The sequence below is a fragment of the Xiphias gladius genome, chromosome 6 (assembly GCF_016859285.1).
Source record: "Xiphias gladius isolate SHS-SW01 ecotype Sanya breed wild chromosome 6, ASM1685928v1, whole genome shotgun sequence".
In the NCBI taxonomy this organism is placed as follows: Eukaryota; Metazoa; Chordata; class Actinopteri; order Istiophoriformes; family Xiphiidae; genus Xiphias; species Xiphias gladius.
The window spans coordinates 22674868-22700434 of NC_053405.1; the positions used below are offsets into that span (position 1 = coordinate 22674868).

The 25567-nt window shown below is 45.0% G+C and overlaps 2 protein-coding genes across 13 annotated transcripts in view; one reads left to right on the forward strand and one right to left on the reverse strand.

Moving 5' to 3' along the window:
- Positions 1 to 16350, forward strand: part of usp24 (ubiquitin specific peptidase 24) — a 32230-nt gene extending 15880 nt beyond the window's left edge. For 5 of the 8 annotated variants that reach the window (XM_040128767.1, XM_040128769.1, XM_040128768.1 and 2 more), the window contains 40 exons: positions 270 to 443; positions 541 to 626; positions 827 to 935; positions 1151 to 1306; positions 1449 to 1546; positions 1751 to 1846; positions 1937 to 2159; positions 2279 to 2441; positions 2717 to 2878; positions 3797 to 3867; positions 3977 to 4137; positions 4218 to 4279; positions 4490 to 4681; positions 4787 to 4901; positions 5013 to 5157; positions 5259 to 5378; positions 5477 to 5602; positions 5825 to 5923; positions 6037 to 6119; positions 6209 to 6350; positions 6438 to 6557; positions 6696 to 6910; positions 7802 to 7926; positions 8054 to 8195; positions 8527 to 8677; positions 8815 to 8910; positions 9587 to 9690; positions 9782 to 9895; positions 11200 to 11407; positions 11537 to 11626; positions 11945 to 12047; positions 12173 to 12291; positions 12522 to 12635; positions 12764 to 12829; positions 12948 to 13014; positions 13253 to 13331; positions 13446 to 13569; positions 14215 to 14301; positions 14461 to 14571; positions 14982 to 16350. In XM_040128767.1, the coding sequence (XP_039984701.1) occupies positions 270 to 443; positions 541 to 626; positions 827 to 935; positions 1151 to 1306; positions 1449 to 1546; positions 1751 to 1846; positions 1937 to 2159; positions 2279 to 2441; positions 2717 to 2878; positions 3797 to 3867; positions 3977 to 4137; positions 4218 to 4279; positions 4490 to 4681; positions 4787 to 4901; positions 5013 to 5157; positions 5259 to 5378; positions 5477 to 5602; positions 5825 to 5923; positions 6037 to 6119; positions 6209 to 6350; positions 6438 to 6557; positions 6696 to 6910; positions 7802 to 7926; positions 8054 to 8195; positions 8527 to 8677; positions 8815 to 8910; positions 9587 to 9690; positions 9782 to 9895; positions 11200 to 11407; positions 11537 to 11626; positions 11945 to 12047; positions 12173 to 12291; positions 12522 to 12635; positions 12764 to 12829; positions 12948 to 13014; positions 13253 to 13331; positions 13446 to 13569; positions 14215 to 14301; positions 14461 to 14571; positions 14982 to 15044 (4881 nt within the window). In that variant the 3' untranslated portion in view covers positions 15045 to 16350. The remainder of the gene's footprint in view (positions 1 to 269; positions 444 to 540; positions 627 to 826; positions 936 to 1150; positions 1307 to 1448; positions 1547 to 1750; positions 1847 to 1936; positions 2160 to 2278; positions 2442 to 2716; positions 2879 to 3796; positions 3868 to 3976; positions 4138 to 4217; positions 4280 to 4489; positions 4682 to 4786; positions 4902 to 5012; positions 5158 to 5258; positions 5379 to 5476; positions 5603 to 5824; positions 5924 to 6036; positions 6120 to 6208; positions 6351 to 6437; positions 6558 to 6695; positions 6911 to 7801; positions 7927 to 8053; positions 8196 to 8526; positions 8678 to 8814; positions 8911 to 9586; positions 9691 to 9781; positions 9896 to 11199; positions 11408 to 11536; positions 11627 to 11944; positions 12048 to 12172; positions 12292 to 12521; positions 12636 to 12763; positions 12830 to 12947; positions 13015 to 13252; positions 13332 to 13445; positions 13570 to 14214; positions 14302 to 14460; positions 14572 to 14981) is intronic. The other 3 variants (XM_040128772.1, XM_040128773.1, XM_040128774.1) reach the window with 1 other exon arrangement.
- A 1391-nt stretch (positions 16351 to 17741) lies between these two features.
- pcsk9 (proprotein convertase subtilisin/kexin type 9) lies at positions 17742 to 25217 on the reverse strand. Of its 5 annotated transcripts, XR_005707527.1 has the most exons (13): positions 24766 to 25217; positions 24075 to 24266; positions 22779 to 22911; positions 22488 to 22621; positions 22227 to 22368; positions 21821 to 22017; positions 21508 to 21691; positions 21207 to 21380; positions 20938 to 21086; positions 20677 to 20842; positions 19300 to 19466; positions 18847 to 19205; positions 17742 to 18150 (listed from the first exon to the last, which is right to left on the reverse strand). XR_005707527.1 is itself a non-coding variant. In XM_040127702.1 (12 exons), the coding sequence occupies exons 1-12, from the start codon at positions 24919 to 24921 to the stop codon at positions 19011 to 19013; spliced, it is 1932 nt and encodes a 643-aa protein (XP_039983636.1). In that variant the 5' UTR covers positions 24922 to 25217; the 3' UTR covers positions 17742 to 19010. The 5 variants fall into 5 exon arrangements, 4 of the variants coding, with proteins under 4 accessions (XP_039983636.1, XP_039983635.1, XP_039983638.1 ...); XM_040127702.1 differs by having other exon boundaries at positions 17742 to 19148; XM_040127701.1 differs by having other exon boundaries at positions 17742 to 19205.
- Positions 25218 to 25567: the final 350 nt, after the last annotated feature.

Sequence of the window (25567 nt, forward strand, 5' to 3'; positions counted from 1 at the left end):
TTTATTTTATATATTCTATGTAATCTGTCACTCCCTCATTAAAGTATTTTACTCCTTTCCCAATCATGTGTTTCCCCTGAAGCCAGTACACACTACAGACTATAAATCAATTCACAGTTAATTCTTCTAGTCAGGGTGCCATGTCCCCTTTGTTAGTGAGATGGCCTGCTGCATCGATTTGTGTGGTACGGGAAACATGCCCTTCAACAACCTTCATCCCTGTTTTTTCTCTCACTCTGTCCCTTCACTGCCCCTCCACCCTCTGTTAGTTGACCATGAATCGGGACCAGAAGCTGCTGTCCCAGCTTGGCTTCAACGATGAGCAGAGCTTGACTGTGAAGAGCTCAGGCACTGGCACTCCTTCTGGCAGCTCCGAGTCCTCAGCCTCTGCCTCCAGCAGTTCCAGCTCTGCCGTCTTCAACTCGGCCTACGCCTTGGAGCAGGTACAACCTCGGACATACCTTTAGACTTAAGAACTGTGGACACACTTGGGTGTTTTTATTGGTTCTGATACACTGTTCCCATGTTTTTCATCTCCAGGAGAAGTCCCTGCCTGGTGTGGTGATGGCTTTAGTGTGTAATGTCTTTGAGATGCTTTACCAGCTGGCTAACCTCGATGAATCCAGGTGAGAAGTGATTTTCCCCAGGAATTACTATACTGTCTTAAAGCTAATGCTATAACTGTCTCAATTAAGATTCATATCCATGCGACCAAGCTATCATTGAAAACAAGTATGCTGACAGAAATATTAATGCATGAATTAGCTGAGTTTATAAGATTACCTCAGACAGCTTGTTCATACGTCTGTGTTTTTGTTTCCCTCAGGATCACCCTTCGTGTGAGGAAGCTGCTGCTGCTGATCCCAACAGACCCAGAAGTGCAGGATGCTCTTGACAACTTTGTTCCCAAAGAATCCAGCGTCTGGAGCCACCAGGTACATCAGACTGCCTTTTAAGATGTTGTAACCTGTTCAGGTCAAGAGGCAACCGCCATGGCAGAACATTGAACCTGTCTATTTTCTGCCTTTTTGTTCTTTCTTGATGCCTTAATTCTCAAGTTTTTCTCTCTATCTCTGCTTTACAGATTGTCCCCTCCTCCTTCATCTGTCTCTATTATTGTCTAAACTCTCTTTGTTTCTCTTTTCTGTAGAAGACACTGTTCACCCTGGGCCAGGGTACAGGCTCTCGGTCCCCATCTATGGGGTCCAAGCAGCAGCACCAGCCCAGTGCTGCATCCATCTTGGAGTCCCTGTTTAGATCGTCGGCACCTGGCATGTCCACCTTCAGAGTGCTATACAACCTGGAGGTACGTACACATGCAAACATAAACCCCATTAAACACAACACATCATTTTCCAATAACACCTGTTTTCAAACTTTAAAGGTAGATCAGTAACTTTGACCTTTGTTTTCCTCCCCCCTGCCTCTCATTCCTATCTGTGTGTTAGGTGTTGAGTTCAAAGCTAATGCCCACATCTGATGATGAGATGGCCAAAACCAGCAGCAAGTCCTTCTGTGAGAACTTCCTCAAAGCAGGAGGTCTCAGGTAACAGCACAAAGAACAGAAAAGTGGCATCACTGTCTGGTGTTTGCTTTGTTCTGCTGTGGGAAGTGTCAACAGACTTGTCAGGCTGCATTACATACTTAACTATCACACATGTACCGCTTTGCATATGCTTTTATCTAAAATGCTTCACAGTATGTTTTTATTTTAAGTCCTTACGGTGATATTTCTCTGTTTCCTCTGCAGTCTGGTGGTGAATGTTATGCAGAGGGATTCCATCCCATCAGAGGTGGACTACGAGACCAGACAAGGAGTGTACTCAATCTGTCTCCAGTTGGCCAGGTGAAAAATGCCTCATGAACACACACAGGGGTGGATATTCTGGGCCACATACCAAGTTAGACATCCATACTCAATTGGCTATATTTGCAGGTTCCTTCTAGTTGGTCAGAGCATGCCTTCAGCACTGGATGATGATGTCATCAGAGATGGCGAGGCGCTGTCATCCCGTCCGTTTCGTAATGTGGGAAGGACTGGGCGACAGCTGTCTCTTTGTGGAACTCCAGAGAAGTCCTCCTACAGACAGATGTCTTTATCTGAGCGCTCGTCCATAAGAGTGGAGGAGATCATACCTGCTGCTCGCGTAGCTATTCAGGTACTGGACTAACACTCTCAGTATCAAGCTGTGTCCATAGAAAATCCTCCTTCAATTCTACAACCAGATTGATCTTGTAAGTAAGAATATTTTCAAGTACAATGTTTGTTCTTCTCTAGACCATGGAGGTGGGTGACTTCACCTCCACTGTGGCCTGTTTCATGCGTCTGACCTGGGCGGCTGCAGCCGGCCGATTGGATCTGGTTGGCAGCCCACAGCCAATCAGAGAGACCCACAGTTCACTTCTGCTGCAGGGAGTCCGCACCAGAGTCAGCAGTACAGGTGAGACAGAAAACACATACTGAATTCTTTTCATTTTTGTCCTATGTGCTAGTTCTTAACATTCTCCATGATGTTTGTGCTTTATATGTATAAGGAGAAAATGTACTATGGCATCATCTTGACTTCATCTTTAGAGTCTGTAGGTTTGGTAATCATCAACAATACAGCGTCGTTTAATGTTTTGTTGCGAGCAGCTCATGGTCAAAGCATTTCTGGTGCTACAAACAAAAGATAAAGAAATGAAAGTAAAACAAATGTTATGTGTATGTTTGCAGGAAGTAACTGCAGCTCCAGCAGTGAGGGCGAGACCATACCAACAGCGCTGCATGCAGGGATATGTGTCAGACAGCAGAGTGTCTCCATCAAAGATGCCATCATCGCCCGTGAGGCTCTGTCACTGCTGGTTACCTGTCTGCAGTTACGCTGTCAACAGCTATGTAAGAACACACTGCAAGGATGCACTCCCAGCACTGTTTGTCACATTTTTTGATAATTACTATACATTGCCATTGGTCCTGTATGCAGTGGCACAATATTATAGTATGTATGTAGTATGGACCGCAACAGCAGGGCCAGCCCTATAAATGCAATTGTCCATGAGTGACTGACTGTAAAGTTACACCATTGGTCGTTGCCCTTTCAAAATGAATTGTCGCAACAAGTTTCTATTGTGTCATCAGGGGGGTGTTTACAGGCAGTTTACAGGACTTTTCAGACCTGTTTAGAAACTTTTCTTCACAAAATCACCCAGTGACAGATCTAATCTGACTTTTTTAACAAACCATAGCTACTTTAAATAGCAGAGAGTCGCCAGTCTTGCCCCAGGAGAGCAAGGTCAGGCTTTCCCTCCTCAGGCACACCTCTGTGTGTCTCATTCAATTTACCGCACGGCAGCTGACACAGACTTTAATGAGCTTCTAACTTTATCTCTGAAGGATTGCTTTACAGGTAAACGTAGCTGAAATCACAGCACAGCCGTTGTCTTTAATTTAATGCGTACGGTGATTTTGTCAGACGACGTCATGGTAATAAAATCGGGATTTGAGCAGTGCAGAGCAGCAGCTTGGAAATGGCCTGGAAGTGACTGCTGGTTAACATAAGGTCTGAATGGGCGGCGTTTCAGTCACTGTTTCATACTTGTTGCGTTGTCTAACAACAGAAGCAGAAAAACTTGTAAATGAGAACAGCTTTAATGGGAATTCAGATGGATTAAACTACTGTGTATGTGAGAACAGAGATTGGGAGAGAGGCAAACTGACAAAGGGCGGTCCAGCCACATATTAGGTTATAACCTAGTCTTGTCTTTAGTATGCAGGTTCTTTGCACTAAATCCTGTGCTTTGTTTCTCTCTCCAGGTTCTTTTTACAACCTTCCCTCCGTCAATGATTTCATCATCGATATTCTGCTTGGATCTCCCAGCGGAGAGGTAAACGACACATTTTTTTGCTCAACAGACTGCACAGGAGAAATACTGTATATCCCAAACATTGTGATGTGTGCTTACCCACGCCTTCTCTATCACTTCCTTTTGTCAGATCCGCCGTGTGGCTTGTGATCAGCTGTACACTCTCAGCCAATCTGACACTTCAGCCTTTCCTGAAGTCCAGAAACCCAACTTGTTCCTCCTCTCAGTCATTCTCACTGCTCAGCTGCCGCTATGGAGTCCTACGTCTGTCATGAGAGGAGTCAACCAGCGGTAAACAAGCAAGAAACACAGGATATGCAACACTGAAACTTATACAGGGGTCTTTTGTTGATGGTGCTTTTTCTCCTCAGGTTGCTGTCCCAGTGCACTGAGTACTTTGACCTAAGATGTCAACTTCTGGATGACCTAACCAGTAAGCCAATAAATTTCTCTTCAGTCACTTCTATCAATACCTAGATATAAAGCATTTTCTCAAATATAAGAATTGTTATAGTACAGAGCTTATAGCCTCCCATTGCAGCAGCTAAAGGTGAATGTATCCTACATTTTATTTCTTTTGCTTTCTCTTTTCTCTATGCCTTATATTCTCCCTACTTCTCTCCACCTGTCTGTCCTCCTCCAGCGTCAGAGATGGAGGCGTTAAAAGTGAGCGCAGCCACCATGCTGGAGGACGAGATCTCTTGGCTCGACAACTTTGAGCCCAGCTGGAGCTCCGAGATGGAGACCAGCGAGGCGGACAACATCCTCCTGGCTGGACACCTCCGACTCATCAAGACCTTGCTCTCACTCTGTGGCAATGAGAAGGAACATCTCGGTGAGAACACACAAATATACATCCAAACATTAAACACATTTTGGAGGTCTACAAGATGAGAACACTAATATACAATGTGACCATGTGTAACTTTTTCTTTTTCAGGTCCATCTCTGATCCAGCAGTTGTTGGATGACTTCCTGTTTCGAGCCTCTCGCATCATCATCAACAGTTCTAACCCCACACCTGCCCCAGCACCCAGCCATGACTTCCATCCCAAGTATGTCAAACTAATCCTTTCCATAAGTTTTTGCTAATTGTTGTTGTTGTTTTTCCTTTTAATCACTGCAAACCACTGCCTTAATCTTTTGTCATGTATGTGTCTGGTCAGGTGCAGCACAGCCAGCAGCAGACTGGCAGCCTACGAGGTGCTGGTGATGCTGGCAGACAGCTCCCTCTCAAACCTCCGTCTCATCACTAGAGAGTTACTGTCCATGCACCACCAGTCTGATCCCTCCCTCTGCAAGGAGTTTGATGTAAGACACTGATTAAAATAGTAGTTCTTACAATAATATTTGTTGTTACATAAGGTTTACTAATAGTTCAGATGTGAAACTAACTCCTGTCTCTCTGTCAGTATCTACCCCCGGTAGAGAGCCGATCAGTCTCAGGTTTTGTTGGACTGAAGAACGGAGGAGCCACATGTTACATGAATGCTGTGTTCCAGCAGCTCTACATGCAGCCAGGCCTGCCAGAGGTACATGTTTCCTATGTGCTGTGTGAGTTTGAGTCTGAGTCCAGACCCAGTTTCATACAGTGAATCTAATATCAGTGACTGTCTGTGTTTGCTTTAAGGCTTTCCTGTCCATTGAGGATGACACAGACCAGCCAGAGGAGAGTGTCTTCTACCAGGTCCAGTCTTTGTTTGGACATCTGATGGAGAGCAAACTTCAGTACTACATACCTGAGAACTTCTGGAAGGTAACAGACTGTTCAGTTTTTCTAGTAACCAGAGATGGAGGTCAGCAGGGAGCTCTGATTCTAATGCACTCACCCTTTCAAATTCAGCTATTATTACAAGCGTAAAAAACAGTAATCACAAAAACATCCACCTTCTCTATGATGACACTGTACTTGTCAGCAACATGAAGTCACTCCAAGAAATCTGTTATCCTCGTGTTAATTTTGTTATGTCTGTTGCAGATCTTCAAGATGTGGAACAAGGAACTGTATGTACGAGAACAGCAGGATGCGTATGAGTTCTTCACTAGCCTGGTGGACCAGCTTGATGAACATCTCAAGGTAAAATTCACACACACCACACCAATTGAAATACACATTATATGCAACAGCTAAGTACTTATATTAGAAAATTGGTTATGATGATAAGATTCTTGACAAATTCTTTCCACCAGAAAATGGGTCGAGAACAGATCTTCAAAAACACATTTCAGGGAATCTTCTCTGACCAGAAGATTTGTAAGGACTGCCCTCACAGGTCAGCAGGAATTTTTTTTCGCGCACTCATTTTGTCATTTTGAGACACAATCACAGATGATCTTTGACCTTGGACCTTTCGTTGTACAGGTACGAGCGTGAAGAAACATTCATGGCATTGAACCTTGGAGTGACTTCTTGTCAAAGTTTAGAGATCTCATTAGACCAGTTTGTCAGAGGAGAGGTGCTGGAGGGCAGCAACGCCTACTACTGTGAGAAATGCAAGGAGAAGGTCTGTATCCTGCTCTGCATAGTTTTTATTCTGCTACACTGATATCCTGTGTATTTAACAAGTGTCCTTGTTTGTTCATCTGCACAGAGAACCACAGTGAAGAGGACGTGTATCAAATCCCTGCCCAGTGTTCTCTGTATTCACCTCATGCGCTTTGGCTTCGACTGGGAAAGTGGACGCTCCATCAAATATGATGAACAGATTAGGGTACAAAGTATTTCTAATCGCAAGATCACATACTTCTATTTACTGAAATACACTTCCTGATTTTTTTTTACAGCACCCCAGAATTTAAATATAAATATGATTAACAGTAAGTCTGTATGATTTATTGTTGGTGTACAGTTCCCCTGGGTGTTGAACATGGAGCCCTACACCGTCTCTGGAATGGCTCGTCAAGACTGCAGCGGAGAGGGCGGCGAAGGGCGAGGCGATGGGACATCAGGAGGGTCACCCAGGAAGAAAGTCACGATTTCTGAGAACTATGAACTTGTGGGAGTTGTTGTCCACAGTGGTCAGGCACATGCCGGACACTACTACTCCTTCATTAAAGATAGGCGGTAAGAGACACTGTAGTCAGATGTTTCTTATTGAAAGGGCTAATTTATGGTTACATGTAAGTAGTCGAGCGTCTTGGTGAACTGTTTTTTCCAGCTTCTATTCCTACTTTACATAAGAAGCACATAACCAGTGATTTGTGGAACACACGTTGCTTTAGTTTTCCAGGCAGAATTTAGAGGACTTCTGTGGGACACAACAGTGCAGCATCAGACTTTGCCTGAACTCCTGGTTTAGTTTGTAAGCGTCTCCATATGTCTGGCTCTGGAAGGCAGGAATACTCACTGGAGAAGTGAAATGTAAAGAGACCACAGGAGCTGATATGTGGCACCCTGCTCTCACTCACTGGCTTTATCCTATCCCCACTTAAGATTACAACAAAGAAAGTTTGTTCTCAGGTGTTGATCTTTTTCCAGGAAATTACACACATTCTTGAGTCAGTTATCCTTCATACCAAATAGACATCTATGTAGGTGTAGACCTTTAGACAATTATAAAAACCAATCACCACACAGGCTGGATGGGCACAGGTGGACATTACGTCCTGGTGGCAAACCTGCGCTGCAGTATTTTTATCAGGTGTAGTGTATGCTGTAGGTCAGTGTGGTATGGTCATATTCCACTGCAAACTACTTTGTAAATCAGAGATGACTAAGACTTTGAGAGAAAAAACCCTGATTTTTCAACAGAGTCACACCACTCCATAATTTTTTTTTGTATACCTTTTTAGTTTTTGGTATATTATAGTTTATTATTCATTTGTGCTGAGTTTCCAGTTCTGAGGTAGCAACTTGTGATAAATTTGAATCTAAATCTTACATTCCCCTTTTCCATTTCTCTATCAAACCTCCCCCTTTGCCCTCTGTCCTTCTTTGTCTTTCTTTGTCTCTCAGGGGCAGTGCTCGGGGACGTTGGTACAAGTTCAATGACAATGTGGTGGAAGAGTTTGATATGAATGATGAAACTCTGGAGTACGAGTGCTTTGGAGGAGAGTACCGCCCCAAAGTCTATGACCAGTGTAAGTAACATGCATAAACTGTTCCATCACTAAACGTAAAGAGATGTCAAACTAAGCCACCACACACTTTGCTTTCTCATGAGGCACAAACAGATGAATCTTGATTTGTCCCTTTGCGTGTGCGCAGCCAACCCATACCCTGATGTGCGGAGGAGATACTGGAACGCCTATATGTTGTTCTATCAGAAGATCAGCGACCAGAACTCACCTGTCCTGCCCAAAAAAAGCAGAGTCAGCATCATGAGACAGGAAGCTGAGGACCTTACACTGTGCGTCAGTTGTCCACCATATACAATATTCACCCCATAAACATTCTCAGTGGGTCATGGATCATTTATCAGACACCATTTCCCACACCAATGTGCAGCAGTTAACAGAATAATAGAGTTGTTGACTGTTGGCCACCTTTCTGACATTGACAAGTCCTGTCTTATGGTGAATTTAGAACCAGTTTAATGTATTGGACAGCATTCAGGACCTTTGCTGCTGTTATCCTTTCAGCTGTAATCATTTATTTTGTACATGAGAATAAAATTCAACCTTTCTTTCAGCCTCAGAAAACCTAATATCACATAGCTGTGTCTTTTTCAATTGTCCTAGGTCTGCCCCGTCCTCTCCTGATGTGTCCCCACAGTCCTCTCCTCGCCCCCCAAGGGCCAACAACGACCGTCTCACCCTCCTCACCCGCCTGGTCCGCAAGGGGGAGAAGAAGGGCCTGTTTGTAGAGAAGATGCCCGCCAGCATCTATCAGGTAAGGTGGCATCAGTCTGCCTGTCTGTCGCCAGACCACCTCAACATCTGTTCTGTTGTGTAAGAGAGAAAGAAGCAGCACAAATGTTCACTAATCGTGGCTGTATCTGATCTCTCCATTTGTCTTTGTCTGTGTAGATGGTGCGAGATGAGAATCTCAAGTTCATGAGGAACAGAGATGTCTACAACAGCGACTACTTCAACTTCACCCTCTCTCTAGCCTCTGTCAATGCAGTATGTGTCTGTGTTCGCTTTGTCTGATTATGTATAAATACAAAGTAGAGCTGCACAGTGATATAAAGCTTGATGTAGATACTAAATAGTGTAATAATGACTTGTGAACGTTCATCTCAAGTTTCAGGAAGCAAGTACTTCCTTCTACACTTGGATCATAAAATGTTTCTACTTTTTATGTGTTGTATTTCATGAAATAGTTAAACTAGAATCCCCATTTTCACTTTTAACATCTTAACTCATTGTTTATAAAAACAATGACGAATTTCTGATTTGCTACTTTGATGCATCACCACAACCAAAGACCAGATTTGTACAGAAAGTGTCCGCTTTGTCTGTTCCATTTTTCTAAACATCTTCTATGTAATGTTTCGTGTGTGTGTGTGTGTGTGTGTGTGTGTGAGGGGGGTGAAATATGTGGTAATTTTCAGTTCACATTTCACTTTCCTCACATACATTAAGTACGTAATGATCATTCAAACATTGTGAATGGTGAAGTGTAATGAAGCAAGACTCTTAGGAAAACTAAATACACTCTATAAACTATAACAACAATATTATACTGTGTAATAATAGCAGCTATAAATCATACAGAAAGCACATACAGTATGATTATCAGTGATCAGTTGTGTGGCTTTTGACTAAGATGTTTTTAAAAACTTTGTGCATGTTACAGACAAAACTGAAGCATCAAGACTACCAGCCTATGGCCAAAGAGAGTCTCCAGCTGGCTGTTCACTTTCTCTTCCACACCTACCTTCACACCAAAAAGAAACTCCGGTGTGTACACACACATATATACATCCACATCTGTGAATAATCCCCCTGAAGCAGCGATGTTATATCTGCATTGTATCTGTATCTCCTGCAGGGTGGACACAGAGGAGTGGATGGCCACAGTGGAGGTGTTGCTGTCTAAGAGCAGTGAGGCTTGTCAGTGGATGGTGCAGTACCTGGTTGGACCAGAGGGGCGAGAGATCACCAGGTCAGTACATTATGTTTTCTTACTTGATAGGATATGTGGTCATATAGGTGAGAAATACTGAATGTAAGCTGTTTGCAAAGTAGAAATGGATATAATTAAAGGAGTTTTAAAAGAGCTAGTTTCTAGCGATGACCTCGTCAAAAGTCTGCAGTCCATCTGCCGCAGAAAATGTTTCTCTAAAATTTGTCAGTGTATGGGTGAGAATGCATTTTCTGAGCTGCTACTCAAATAGCAGAAACCACAGAAAACAATCACTTCAGCCTAATGTATTTCCTGAAAACTCAAGCATAGACATGCTGTGTGTTTGTAGGGGGGGGGGGTTTATTATTATCTTTTTTTTTGTAGGGGCCTTGGCCTGGGTTTAATCACTGCAGCATTTTTGTAGCTGTAGTAATGATATGCAATACTACAGACTTGGCAGCTCCCAGTATTTCTCCCTCATTCTAATCAATCCACACTGAACTCTCTAGCCAAGGTCAAATTACTCCACCCTGGTAAAGCTGCTGCAGCCACCAAAGCTTCACTCTCGCTCAAGTACACATACTTACATACTTGAGCTTTACCTGAGAAGATAACTCTTTATAACATTGATTCATTAAAAAACACACACAAACCATGAGAGCCTCTCTGGAGGACTCTTGACAATTGCATCTGCTCTGACAGCAGGGGTATTAAAAACGCCTGTGTGCATGTTGTTCACTCTCTGATTGGCTGAAAGAGCAGGTTAGTCTGTGGAATGTAAGCATGTAGAACCAGAAGATAGTTTCCCAAAGTGTGTGTGTGTGTGTGTGTGTGTGTGTGTGTGTGTGTGTGTGTGTGTGTGTGTGTGTGTGTGTGTGTGTGTGTGTGTGTGTGTGTGTGTGTGTGTGTGTGTTTGTGTGTGTGTTTTGGAGAAAGGTGTTGCCTCACACTGCTCTGTGCTTAGGCATGGGGTGATCATATGCTACTAAGAGATGATTGGTTGCCGAACATCAGACGTTTTGGCGACAGTACATCCGGCCCCCTTTACATACCACACAGCCCTTCCCACAGCAAGGAGATACACCGTGTCAAACTCAGCTGTGTGCCAGAGGCCAAAAGAACAAAAAAAAGGCCAAAGCCAAAAGCATTTTCTCCTACGCGCCATCATGCTGCTGTTTTGCTTCAGCCATATTCTCCAAATTATCTCCTCTCTCTCAAAAAAGACTACTTAGGATTTTTACACATCATTATCACATTTGTTAAAATGAGACTGGTGTTTCATGCTATCAATTCATTCTGCTCATCGTTTACACATTGTTATATCCGCTATCTATCATCCTTAGGGTTTGCCTGTTGGAGTGCAGCTTGAGGGAGGTCAGGGTGGTGGTCGCATCTGTCCTCGAAAAGACCCTGGAGAGCGCGCTTCACTTTGGAGACCCGGGATTGGACAGTTTGACCGACGCCCTGCTGTCCTTATTGGACAAAGATGTCCCTGAGAATGTGAAAAACTGTGCGCAGTACTTTGGCCTCTTCAGTAACTTCGCTCAAAGGGTAATAAAGCACCAAACCATGAGCAGATTTGGATGTTTCTGCGCTCTTCAGTGTGCCAAGTATAAACATTGACTCAAACCCCAACTAAATAACTTTCCGAGTGTTTTGTCTTTCTGTTCTCTCTCACAGGGTTGTGGTCCTTGTCAGTTGTTGTTAAAACACTCAGCTTATCGCCGGATGCTCATCTTCCTGTTTGGACCTAATAGGCAGAGCAACCAGGTAGAGTGGCACAGTACAAAGTGTTTAAAAGTATGTCTTGATCATTTCTCTTTGGTCCCTAAACTTTTTCGCTCAGGATTCTTAGCCCTTAAGACTTCTTAATTCTACCTTTTATACTCATTGTATGTCACTTAAATAAGCATCCAGAACATAAAGAACACTTAAAATCTAAATGTCGTTTTTAATTTTTTTTTTTTTTTGTAAGTTCTTGAATATGGTCTGCATTTAAAAATAGATTAGAATAGAACAGATGAATAGCTTTTATTGCCCAAAACAGCACGGATAGTTGTCAAATTTCATCTCTGTGTGTTTTTACAGAACCGGAGGTGGAGTCCAGCACAGGCTCGGGAGTTCCTTCACCTCCACAGCACTCTGGCCCTCATCACATTGCACTCTGACCTCAGCCCGCAGCGGACGCAAGGTCAGGCACTGAAATCGTATCTTTTTCTGACGCTCACATAAAGACACATGCACGGCACGGTTGATTTTTCTCTACAATCCAGCTCTCAGTCTGACTCTTTATTTGTCACATGCTGGCCTTTGTAGCTCCAGGAGGGTTTAAGCTGCGTGTGAGCAATGTCCCATCTTCTACCCCACTCCTCCCCCTCCACACGGATATCCTGACCTCACTCTTCACTCCAGAGGGACAGCCTTACCTTCTAGAGGTAACATACAAACCAACAACAAACAGGATTTTAAACTTTTTCAGATTTGATGTGAAATGTACTTTTAATATGCTTTCACTAAAGACACAATCAGTGTAATTATACTGTTAATATAAAAGAATCAGGCCGTCCATTTGGGGGTCATGGCCTTTTTACCTGGACAAACATCAAAAGGCTCAGAATCTGTTTTACAGAAATGTTCTTTCATATTCTTTGTGAATATCTACCAGGTGATGTTTGCCATGCGTGAGTTGTCCGGCCCGCTGTCTCTCCTGATAGAGATGGTGACCTACTGCTCGTACTGTAATGAGCCCTTCTCCCTGGGTGTGCTGCAGCTACTCAAGGTAAAAAATCAAAATCAAAATCAAAAGCTTTGAAAACCTCAGACAAGCAGCAGGCATAGCTGACGGACATTTAATAAATGAAAAGTATTCTTTGTTTTAAAATCTTCTGGATACTTTGTGTCATACAGACCCAGCTGGAGACGGCTCCACCTCATGAACTGAAGAACATTTTTCAGATGCTGCAGGAGCTGCTAGTGAGTGACAGTCATCAGTCGTCAGTCATCAGTGACCCTTTGCCTATTGATTTTTTTATAATTGTATGATCACTATTATGATCATTGCTGCTAACCTCCGTTAAATCTTTTACCTCAGGTAGTGGAAGACCCTCTGCAGTCTCAGAGACTCAAGTATGCTTTTGAGTCAGAGAAAGGCCTGTTAGGTATGTCTTGATTTGATATTGTTGTTGTTGTTTTTGCTGTAATGCCCACATCTGTCACATCTGTGGACTAAAACAGAGAGCAAAACCAACGTGTAGACTTTTTTTCTACGCTGGAATTATTTTCTTATTAACATTCTTGGTAGACTGCCATGGCACTTGACAACATCATCAGTTTTTGTGCGTATTAAAAGGATAAATATATAAAACCCTAACTGAGCACTCGCTTTCTTTCTTACAGCCTTGATGCACCAGAGCAACAATATGGACAGCAGACGCTGCTACCAGTGTGTGAAGTTCCTGGTTACATTAGCCCAGAAGTGAGTACATACAAGGGTCATTGGTCAGGGTTGTACAGGAATAACAATTCTAGATGTACTCCATTGTGGATGATTCTTTTATGAAATTTTTTTTTTTTTTTTTTTTTTTGACAGATTTACTGAGCAACATAATTCTGAGCCACCTTTTAATTTTCCTACCAGGTGTCCTCCAGCCAAGGATTACTTCAAGGACTTGTCTGGTCACTGGAGCTGGGCAGTGCAGTGGCTACAGAAAAAGGCAGGCTTACAGTGTCATTATTTTTAGATATATATATATATATAGAGAGAGAGAGAGAGAGAAATGGGGGATGGCGATATCTCAACCTCTTTAATTGTGACATACCCCCACAGCCCCTTACAGATGAACTTCAGTACACTTTCATTAAGTCTACCTGTCGTGTTCCCAATTGCGTTCTTTAAAATAGATTTTAACTTGAATGTTGTTTAACATTGTTTGTTGTATTTATGTTGTTATATGTTAAATTATTTTTTTCATACAATCAAAGTATCTGTTTGTTCAAGTTTGCATTCATACAACTACCTTTTATCCAATTTCAGCCATTTATTCAGCTGTTTACTTCTCCTCTGACCTTCTAACTGTAGTTTTCACACAATCTCAGTCACAACACATGATGTTCAGGTGTTACAGCTGACTCAATATGTAATTTCTATTTTTTCAAATTAATGGAGCTAATCCATAATCTTTCCACATACCCCCTGGCAACTGCCGAACTACTCCCTGGTTGGGAGAGTGAACTGGAGACTGGAACTCCCCTAAACCACTGGACACCCCAGAGGAATATATCTCATACAGTGTTGCGAATATTTTTCATTTAATCCTGTACGCTCACTGTGTTTTTGATCATATTCCATCTGCCCTCAGATGACAGAACATTACTGGACTCCACAGAGCAACGTCTCCAATGAGACATCCACCAACAAAACCTTCCAGCGCACTATCTCTGCACAGGTACACACACACACACACACACACACACACACACACACACACACACACACACACTCACTTGTACTTGCTGTTTATTTTTCTCGTCTGCTTCCAGTCTAACTCGTGTGTGTGTGGGTGTGTGTGTGCGCGCGTTGTGCGTGTGTGTGTCAAACTCTGCAGGATACCTTGGCCTATGCCACAGCATTGTTAAACGAGAAGGAGCAGTCTGGCAGCAGTAATGGCTCTGATGGCAGCCCAGCAAATGAAAACGCGGACCGCAGCCTCCGACAGGTAGCCCGTCAGACACGGCCCCACTCACTACTCAGCAGAGTCGGCTTATTACATGACTCACTGCATTACAACAGTACAGGCCCTGTTCTCACAGCCAAACGGAGAAGAATTGAACAAAAATGGAACATGTCACTGGTTTCTGTCAAGAGCTGTAAAGGCAGCTTTTTACCTCCCACGGTTGCTCCATTCTTCTCTGACTCCTGCTGTGCCTGTCAGGATGCCCACACGACACAAGATTGTCAGACTTGTTCTGGCACAGGCCTGAGCACTGCAGATAATGAGTGTGTTGTTTTGAAATTATAATCCCACTTTCAGTGCCTAGCACATAGATAGTTCACCTTTTGTTCCTTTTTCTCACAAAAAAGAGCAAACTTCTCTGTTCTCATATTGGATGTGCACTTCTTTCCCAGGGGTCGGAGTCTCCCATGATGCTCGGCGATTCAAAGAGCGATCTAGAGGATGTTGACCCCTAGCTCCTCCAACCAGCAGGATCCCTCCGAAGGAGAGGCGGCACAGCTCCAGGCAGCCGGTCGACAGGGCTGCACTTCGCCTCTGATTGGCCGGGACATTTAGGACTCCACAACAAGCCAATCAGAATACTTATTCTCTCGGTCGCTACGGCAACGAAGGAGCTATGAATAAATCAGAAATTACTTCCTTTCAGAGCAGCCAAGGCGATGATGGAGATGCATTATCATTAAGGGCAGCAGAGTTGATTACGGTGGGAAGTTCAAAAACCCTCCACAATCACGGATGACTTCAGTTTATCCTTTTATTCATTCATTCACTCAGAATGACAGCAAGCTGGAGGATGGGTTTGGGTTGTGTTTTAACAATTTTCTGCTCATATTTGCCAATGTATCTACATAGACATATTCATATTGTAAAGATTTGTTCCATAGATGTAATTTCCAGTGTAAGATAATATTTTAAAGTCTCCTGTGCCCTTCTCCACAGCCATGCAAACTGCAAGGGGTCACGTTAGCTGCTCTAGGGGAACTTACAGACACACGTGCACTTGTACAGGAACACCTCCACACAGGAGCACTTGGGAGGGGGTGGGGTTCAGCATGCACTTTATAGTCCAGCCCAGTCTATTGTGACGTACAGCAGCTCAAGTCAGTTCCTCTAGAGCCCCCTCGTGCTAATGTCCTCCCCTTCTTTTGCTTTTAATAACTTTTGTTTTCAGTGCCACTTACACAGATACATGGAAGCCCTGATAGCAAGCCACTCTGCCTGTGACTTAACCTCTGACCCCTGGCTACCACAGTGTGGCCTTGGGGATGCAGTATGGGGCCGGCCCTGTCCTAGAAACAGGACTGATCCAGGCCCTGAGCAAATCTGAAACAAGCAGTGCCATGGTCAGCACTCTCCCTCTACTACTACTACTTCTTCTTCTTCTTCTTTTTCTTCTTCTTCTTGCTGGAGGCAGCCTCATGTGCTGGATTTTTATTCTTTTCATTGCTGTGTTTTATTTCCTTTTGCCACTTTTCTTTGACTCTGGGTGGATTGAATATTGGGGAGGATGTTTAGGGACTCAAGCCTTATGCAAGAAAAGCTGACCTGGAAGTGCACAGATCAGCTGTGGTGGGCCACCAGTGCCAACTGAGGGGGAGCTCAGGAGTATGTTTTATTTTTAGGTGCCAAGGTTACACAAACACAAAGAATAACACACTATGAATAGAACCTGTGAAAAACATGGAAACTTGTGTCACTCATTCACTTCGCTCACAAAGATAAAGAACAGGTCCTCCTCACCTCACTGTTACCTCTGCTTTATCAGGTTTGATTTTTTTTTTTTTTTTTTTTTTTTTTTTTTTTCCTCCAATGGGGTTTTCTTTTCTTTTTTTTTTTTTCTTTTTCTTTTGCCTTTTTGCTTTTGTCTACCTTTTGAAACACACACAGAGGAGCCAAACCCAAATGTAGCTCTAGTTTCACTCAAAAACAACACCCGTGTATCCATCGTCCCCATCTCAATCATCGGGAGACTTGAAGTGCCTTAACCTCCCGATGTCGCTCTCCCCAGTCCCACCTCTGACACTACCATCAAGTCTCTGAGGAGGTGCGCTAACGTCTCCACCTGTCCTCGCCGTGACACCAAATAGTCTCGCTGTAGGAGTGTAACAGGGCTTCTTCATCCCCATTAGAATCAAAATAATACAGGGAAAAAATTCCTCTGTGTGTTGTGACAAAGGATTGCAGGAATGTAACTGTTGTTGTTTATTCTGTGTGTGTATGGGGAAAGGTGGGGCTGTAAGTTTCACCCTAATAAAACAGGGTTTAGGTGACAGGCCAGAGTTTTGATGACAGTAAAATGCTGCTTCTTTTCACTCTGCACTCAAGCGGAGACACTTTGTAGATACTGATTCATGCTAGATAGTTAAAAGGAAACCACACTTTCACTCAGATGTTCTGAAGACATGAGCCTAAACTAGTTTAGCAGATTAGCTCTCAGCTTTAACAGGTCAATGTTTACAGTGAGAGGACCTACGAAGCAATCATGCAAAATGGTTTTCTGTCAGGAGTCGTCACGTGATCAATCCACTGAGGCTCCCTCCATTTTTCCTCTCTAGCTCACTAGATGTGAATGTCACGTCGTGCTCTCCGGCACGTTTGCATGTGTGGCAGTAAGTGGTGGTGAAGTTTGTCTTTTCTGTGTGACAGAGAAAGGAAGAAAAAAAACAGCCCCCCCTCTGTAGTTTGCTGTGTAATTTGGTCAGTAGCACTTGCTATCACAAACACACACCCCTTCTCTGTGGCTGGTTATGTACTGTCTGATGGAGCTGCATGCAGTCTGTGCCAAGTGATACATGGCCAAGGCAACATGACTCACACTCAGCCGAGAGTCTCTCCTAGCCCCCCCCCCGCGCGCTCCATCACTACAACTACTTAAAAAAAAAAAAAAAAAAAAAAAAACAGAGGAGAAAAAAAAAAGCTTCAAAACAATTTTTTTGTTTTAATCCTGAGATGCAGGGAGGGATGGGTAAGTGTGTGGGTAGGGATTGGCATCCATACGGGTTTTTACTGTCATTCAACTTTGAAAATTCACTTCTGCCATCGCAGGATTCTGTAATGCATGTTAAAACTCAGTTTTAATTTGTACATCAGAGTTTGATTAAGGGGAAATTTGATATAAAATAAACTGGAATGCACAACCTTTTGTAACCATTGTTTTTATATATGTTTGCAGATTGTCACATTATTCACTGCTTTATTTCATAATGCCTTGAATAATATTGGTGCATGTTCATTTTCATTTGGACCTTTTTATATGTTGACTGCCACAAGGTTTCCCCTCAGTACCTTATCCCTCCTCATTCTGCAGAGTATGGATTGGACTGAGACAAGACACACAATTGAGCTCCACCTGAGGAATTCCTGTACAATTCCTGTTCATATTCTTGTGAAAAAACAACCCATTCACTGATATGGCATCTGTCATGAATCGGATATATCAATGTAGCTTTAATGATATCAGGGTTTCTGTCACAATCAAACTTCTTTCCACTCATCGGTGCACCACAGCTGGCAGTGTTAGATGAATATCCCCGCGGTGCTCCCCATAATGAAGTCATCCATCTGTGCAAATCAGAAACAACCAGGATTGAAGCCCAGCATGCCTGCTTGGCTGTCAAGGCACAGACTATTGTTTCAGTCCATTTATTTTGATTAGATCTGTGGAAAAGCCACTGCCACGGTAATGCAGTTCAGTTCTCAGGACAGACAAATGTGTTTTATGCGAGCAGGAAATTGGAAGGTTCACCGTGAAGTCAGCTGTTTAACTTGTTTTGTGTGCACCTGCTGTTCCAAACTAAATGCAAAGCAAAGTGAGCACAAGGTATTAAGGTTTATCAATCAGGCTGACACCCAGAGCTGTGCTGCTGCCTGACTGAGCCGTCCTCGCTCTCTACATACAGTCTTATGTGCCACGTCTTAAGACAGGTTATAATAGTTTTTATCAATTCAAAATTTTCATAGCAACCAGTTAATCTCAGCTCATCAGTTTATAAAAAGCCAGCAGAAAGTACATCAGATAGCTACAACTGGGCCATTATGTTAAAAAAACATGTTCACGAAAGCTCCTTACATTTTTTTTTTCTCGTTTTGTAAAAAGATACAAAAATATTAGGCTAGATTTACAAACTGTGTATGGTATATGGTTTCAAAATAGCTAACAAGTTGTACCAGATGAGGCAACATTTTCACGTCTGAGGCATTAATACAATAAGTGTACTGGAGCATATTTTGACCTAATCCCACAACTGAAACACTCACCAAGAGCTTTACAGAAGTGCTTTCAGTCACACGTGAATGTTAGGTGCTGAGGTGTATACAGGGGTCTAGAGGACATCAACGCTGATGAAAGACAACAACACTGTACTAGAGAGATGCCAAAGCTGCTTTCAAGGTGTAGGACATCATTGTGGTGTGAGACCGGATCATTGAGGATCTGTGGCGGGCTGCTCTGGTGGTCTAACACGACAGCAGACAGCGACGCCTACTGCCCCATCAGCTCCTGTGGCGCCACGGACACGGCAACTGTTGCCCTTGGCAACGAGCCTCAAGACAGCAGAGCCCTGAGGGACGACACTACAGTCTGTCAGAGTCCAACCGGAGGGACAGGACACCTCGACCTGCAAGGGATCAGCGGCGATAGAGGTCTTGAGGGAAAGCCGGGGACGTAATCGTCAAAAAAATTTCTCCGGTGTCCACATTTAAATGACTCACCTGGTCTTTATCGGCTAATGTGTTCTCCAACAGGTGGCACTCCAGAGATGGAGCATGGCAGCACACGGCATGCGACGTTACCCCGTCCTTCCCGGCACAGCGCTTTCGATCTCCGAGATGTGGACGGGAGTTGGACGAGACCTCAGCGGTGGACCAAGATGTACACCCTAGAGAGGCAGGAGTTTAAGCAAGAAAAAACAAAAAAAAACCTTCTGAAATATTATCCTTCAGTGATTCGAAGGCCAGCACTGACCCATCCTCCACACGGGAATCACACGGAGGGGGAGCGCGTTTCCCTTTCAGGGTGATTGCCATGGTAACTGGTATAACTGACCATGATGTTCTAAAAGCGGCCAGTTAGAACATCACGAGAAGCGTATTCTTGGTTTGAAGGGCAGCTTTTGTACAGCACACTTGACTGACTTCAACGCATCAACAACCATCCTTTTTAAAGGGATACTTGGTCAAATACGCTCATTCGCCTTCTTGCCGGGAGCTAGATGAGAAGATTGGGCCTGGTCCACCAACCGCTCTTACCAAGAAATTTCCTATTAAAACTCACTCACGCAGTGGGACGCATCAGATTTCTGTGCGCGCACACAGCCCTAAAGTCTCGTGCCCCTTTTATGGGGACTGGCGGGGCGTTTACCTATGCTAACCAGGAACCGCTGCGCGCTTTCTATTTATGGGGACGATGGGGTTCGTCATTATAAGAACACCGGTGCGAACAGTTCTGTGGTTAGAGAGCACGCGATGAATCTGACATAGACTTTTCTTGGGACCATTTTTAAGAAAAAACTTAGGCAGATATTGGTAAATGAGGCCCATTGATGCCACAGTCCAATTAAATATGAAGCTGAAGGCGGGAGACAATTAGCCTAGCTTAGCATGAAGGCTGGACTCTGTCCAAAGGTGACACAAGTTGCATACCGGCACCTTTAAAGCTCACTAATGAACTAACTTTGACTTTTTTGTTTAATCCCTATGAAACAAAGAATAACGGCAACTAGTTGTGGTGTTATGGTGGGTTACAGTAGCAGACTATTTCCTGAAGTCTTTACAATTGGTTTGTCAAATAAACCAATACATAAAACATGTTCATTAGTGAGGTTTAAAGGTGCTGTTGGCGGATTTTTTTTTTTTTTTCACCCTCGGACAGAGCGAGGCTAGCTGTTTCCTCCTGCTTCCAGTCTTTGTGCTAAGCTAAGCTAACCATCTCCTTGGCCTATTTGCATATTTAGCCTCGAGCTGTGAGAGCGGTATGGATCTTCTCATCTAACTCTCAGCAAGAACGTGAATAATTGTATTTCCTACAATGTCAGACTCTTCCTTTAAACGCCACATAGCAGCCAGACAGGTGTGCTGGTAGTGACTCACCGGTCAGCTGGTGCTGGGGGCCGACACACTCAGCGTCTTGCCCGGGCTCAGGACCAGCATGGGGCTGGCACCGCAGACCGCCTGTCACACAACAGCGGGCCACAGCGTACACACCTCTGCCCCCCGGGCCGTTATAGGCAACACACTCCATCTGCTCCCTGTTCATCTTAAAACAGCGAGACGGAGGCTTATCAACCTTTGGTGCTTCTAGACCTCAGATCCGGTATTTTCAGAGGAACTAACAGCTCTGTTTGAACTCACAGTGACGGTTTCTCCCACGCGAGCACCGTCGGGGGCGTGGCCGCTGCAGCCCATCATCTCCTCCCCCTGACGACAGCGGCTGACAGCGCTGTCGGTGCTCGCGACCCCGGACCTCTCTGACCACACGGTCCGACACAGAAGCTCCCCATCTGCACACAGATGATCGAAACTGTCCCGGGTACGTACGCGCGCGCGTGTGTGTGTGTGTGTGTGTGTGTGTGTGTGTGTGTGTGTGTGTGTGTGTGTGTGCGTCTCTGCGAGTCACTCACATGCGGTGCCGTTGGCAGGGGGCATGGCTGCTACCAGGTTTGGAGTAGTGAGCCGGTGCGTGTCAGACAGAGAGAGGAGGTTGACGGCGTTGCTGACGGAGTGATGCAGCATCATCTGCAGGACCTGCACCGGTGACGTGTCCGGATTGGACGACAGGATCACCGCCGCCACACCTACACACGTGCAAACCAAACCAAACCAAACCAAAACATAACGCGCGCACCGCAGCTACGTGCGCGGATTGCTCCGCCTTTAGTTACCTGTGATTTGCCTTCGCTTTGGGTGTGCGGGGGAGCATACCGGCCGCATGGGCCGCGGCTTGGGAGGTTCCACTTCTGGTGGTGAAACAGGTGCTGCAGTCGCTGCTGGGGCCGACGATGTCATCGCCGGGCGCGAACAGATCCACGCAGCGGCCCACGTTGGTGCCACCCGCTCCCTGTGACATGAGCTGGTCCGCTGCGTTAACCGCCCCTACGGTGATGACCTGCGGGCGCGCGCACACACACACACACACACACACACACACACACACACACACACACACACACGGTTGAGTACAAGGTGGTGTGTAGGTTGACCGGTGTGGAAATGGTGCCATTGAGCGTTATTTAACCTCAGGCTCTGAAGCAGGCGAGTAGAGGCAGGCATCCTCTCTGTAATTCCCCGCTGCGGCGATCACCACAGCCCCGTTAGCCACCATGTCTCGACAGGCCGCGTTCAGTGAACGACTGAAGCCGCCGATGAAAGGCAGCAGAACGACCACTGCCTGCACCGGACGGGCCAGTAAAGTTGCCCGGATATACTCCAGACCTGAGCGGGACAGGAGGGGGGGGATGTTCAGTTAAGAAAATACACTCCAGGAAAACGGAAACCCCGTCAGTACCAGACGTAAAGGCTCCGTTCCCGCACCTGCTTGTCGTGTCAAATGACCCCTGTGGACAATGCTGGGCGGCGCTGGTCAGAACACATAACCATAACCACACCCTGTCCATAGCACAAGACCTCAGAGGGAGTCCTACCCGCCAGAGCTCCCGACACGGTCCCTTTCCCCTGACAGTTGAGCACACGGACCAGGTTCACACCAGCGCCTCGGGCGACACCAGAGTCCGACCCACTCACAACCCCAGCGACGTGCGTGCCGTGACTGTCACACTGGCTGGACTATAGAGGAGAGAGGGTTGAACAAAGCGGCCAAACACATCCACGAGCGTGAAGAGCAAAACTTTCCTCGGTGTGTGTGTGTGTGTGTGTGTGTGTGTGTGTGTGTGTGTGTTTGTTACCTGTCTGTGAACTCTGACTCCATCCTCCTCGGGGACGTTGTTGAAGTCTGTGATGAGCACTCGTCCTCCGACCTCTCTGTGAGAGCTCTGAACACTGCCATCCATCAGATACACCTCCGCCATCCCTCCATCATCTGCAGAGGACAGACGGACGGTGTATGGATTTGGATTATAATTACGTCAAGTGTGTGTGTGTGTGTGTGTGTGTGTGTGTGTGTGTGTGTGTGCGCGCGCGCGCGCGCGTGTCTGTGTGCATGTGTGTCTAAGAGACAGATACAGAGACAGACTCACTGGGAGGTCGATATGTTCCATTTTCAGAGACGCCACCATGAGGCTGCAGTAACCTCTGAAGGTTCCAGGGGGCGCTCTGAGCAAAGATGGACGAGTCCTCCTCTATGTAGTGGACATGAGGGAGCTTCACCGCCTGCACAGGAAGTTGAATTTTATTTTTTTTTATTTAACTCAGTGGATTTAATTAGGATTGTTTGACAGGGATCAAAGTGGACAAAGGTTCTGTAGTGTGATGAGCATTTGTGGCCGTTATACTTACGGTGGACCATGATTTCCAGTAAGAACCTCTTTTTGTGGGATTCCCCAGAGATCTATCCTGGGTCCTCTTTTATTCACTAACTACATACTATCTCTGGGGCCTATCATCCACAGACATGTCCACAGATTTATCATGTAGGTCTGGTCCCCATATAATATAGACTTTGATTACTGTGTGGTTGATATGCAACTGTGGTTCTCAGTATAGCTACTGATATGTCTTTTAGGTGTTATAACAACATTAAAATTCCCAAAGCTGAATGACTCCAAATGGGAGATCCTCATAATTACCCTCTTGGTCCTAGCCCCTGCATTATTAACAGTCTAATGTCTAGTTCACGTCTCCAGACTTGATTATTGTAATGCACTGTGTTTTGGTCTCAGCAGACAAAGCATCCATGGACTACAGACAAACACTGCCACCAGGCTTTTAACAAGCTTGGAGACCATATTTCTCCAATCTTTGCCGTCCTTAACTTGTCACCTGTCAGTTATAGAATTTATGCTTTTTAGGTCTGTTTCTTTTAAGCCTCCCATGGTCAGGCTGATGGTTTTATATGTGATATGCTAACTCCCTGCAAGCCTGTTCCCTGTTCCCCAGGGCTACTAGTTGTTACAGTCTCGCCTTGTTACATCTCACCGAAGCCTTTGCTGTGTGGGAACTCTAGTATCCTCTTCAGAACTAATTTTTAGCCCATGGCTTTTTCCTTTTACTTTGTTCATTTTAACTTACATATACACTAATATCTCTGCTCTTTTCTTCTTTTGCCTTGATCGGTGTCAAATAAGTCACCAAACATCTGGCGTGATTCAAAGAATTAAAAACAATAAAACAGGAAAACCTCCAGTGAGGCGAACACTTTTATAGCCAACCCGGGCAAAAGAAAATGATTTCACTTTTGTTGATGTTATAAGCTGAGGTTAGTGTCCTCACACTGATCACCAAGTTAAATCACAGGGTTTATTTTATTCACCACCACATGTTAGGTTATTTAGTGCTGAGCAGAGCAGCAGAGTGCAGACAGGTGAGGCAGTTACCAGCTGGAGGACGTCAGTGCTCATCTTAACCAGGAAGCCGTGCAGAGCCCCAGAGTAGGTCTGCAGGATCCGCAGCTGGTAGCCTCTCCTGTCCGCTTTGGCCCTCAGCCTCCCGATGGTCCTCTGGACGTGAGACTCGTGCGTCCCCTGATGCAGTATTACCAGGTACTGACCGGGCACGCGCCATGCCGCCTGGAGCACGGCAGAGAGAACAAGTCCGGGAGAAATGAGGCATGCTTGCAAGAGGTTAGAGGGGTGAAAATCTCACCTAATACTTTGTAACGGACAGTAAATCACTGCCTTTTTTGCACCTAGTTGCTTTACAGATCAGCATTGTCCTAATAACAATGAATACATACAAATAAATCGGGGCATATTTAAATGTAGGTGAATGTGTATCTTCTGCAGCATAACTTTCTTTTTCTTGGTCAAACGATCAGCAAAGACCATTTACACCAACACCTTCAAAAAGGCTGCAAAGCATCGAGATAAAAAATATATCCATAACTGCAGACTTACTGGCTTATGATAAGGTGAAGATCCTTCAATAGTAAAGAGTGAAATCTGTACAATAAAGAGATGAAGACGAAAAACTTGTCTGGTGCTCGGACTCGGGGAGGAACAGGCGGTGACAGGCTGTCGGCGGTCTGGAGAGGATGCGCTTCAACGCCTCTGACTCAGTTATTCTTACCTTGTTGCACCTGAGGAACTCGGATTCAGGTTGAGCCCCGTCCCCACGGATCAGATCCAGGGTCATCGCGGCGTCCTCGGGGTAGTTCTGCGCGCTCACGGCCAAAGATGCGCACAAACACAGCGCCCAGCCGATCCAGGTCGAGGCGCGACGCATTCTTCACAGCGCTTGGACTGTTTCCAGTTTAAAAAAAAATGACTAGGGCAGCTACTGAATGACACAAATCCCCCAATGAGGGTTTTTGTTTCAGCCTGAGATGTCCAGATGTTAAGGTGTCGCCGACACGGCCGCGCGTCCCGTGCGTGTGTCAGCCAGATAATCCTCCAACTATCTCTTCTGATTTTTGGGGCAGAGAAAAATCGAACAATTGATTCTTATAATTGAAGGCGGGGACTGGTGACGTCTCCTGGGCTCACGCCACCGCTTTAGTATCGAATGATTCTCCTGCGTTAAAAACACTTCTTGCCGTGGAGGAGTCATGTTTCACGCTCCCACCGAAGCACCCTGTAATTACTGCATGTCAGTCTGAGAAAACGCTTCCTCGCAGATCGAGTTGATTCGCTGATGCTGTTTTAACCTGCACCTCGTGTGAACTGTGTGACTTGACCGTGTGCATGCAAGTGCAAGTAGGCTACTTGTTTATTCCTAAACATCTGCTGGTGGTTGTGCGCAGAAGACAGGCTGATCCAGGGGATCCTATATTTGTCGATTATTTTTATTGTCTATAATCCGTTTTTGATTTCATCGCTTCTGTGTAAACAGTGTCAGTCCTGAGGTGCGCTCAGAGGTGCAGCGCGCGCCT

Coding starts and splice junctions, on each gene's coding strand:
- pcsk9 (XM_040127701.1), bottom strand. CDS start 24,921: ATGCGTCGCGCCTCGACCTGGATCGGCTGGGCGCTGTGTTTGTGCGCA. Junction 21,692..21,820: donor CGCCTGCTTCAGAGCCTGAG/GTTAAATAACGC, acceptor GCGCGCCCGCAG/GTCATCACCGTAGGGGCGGT. Junction 21,087..21,206: donor CCCTGCCAACGGCACCGCAT/GTGAGTGACTCG, acceptor ATCTGTGTGCAG/ATGGGGAGCTTCTGTGTCGG.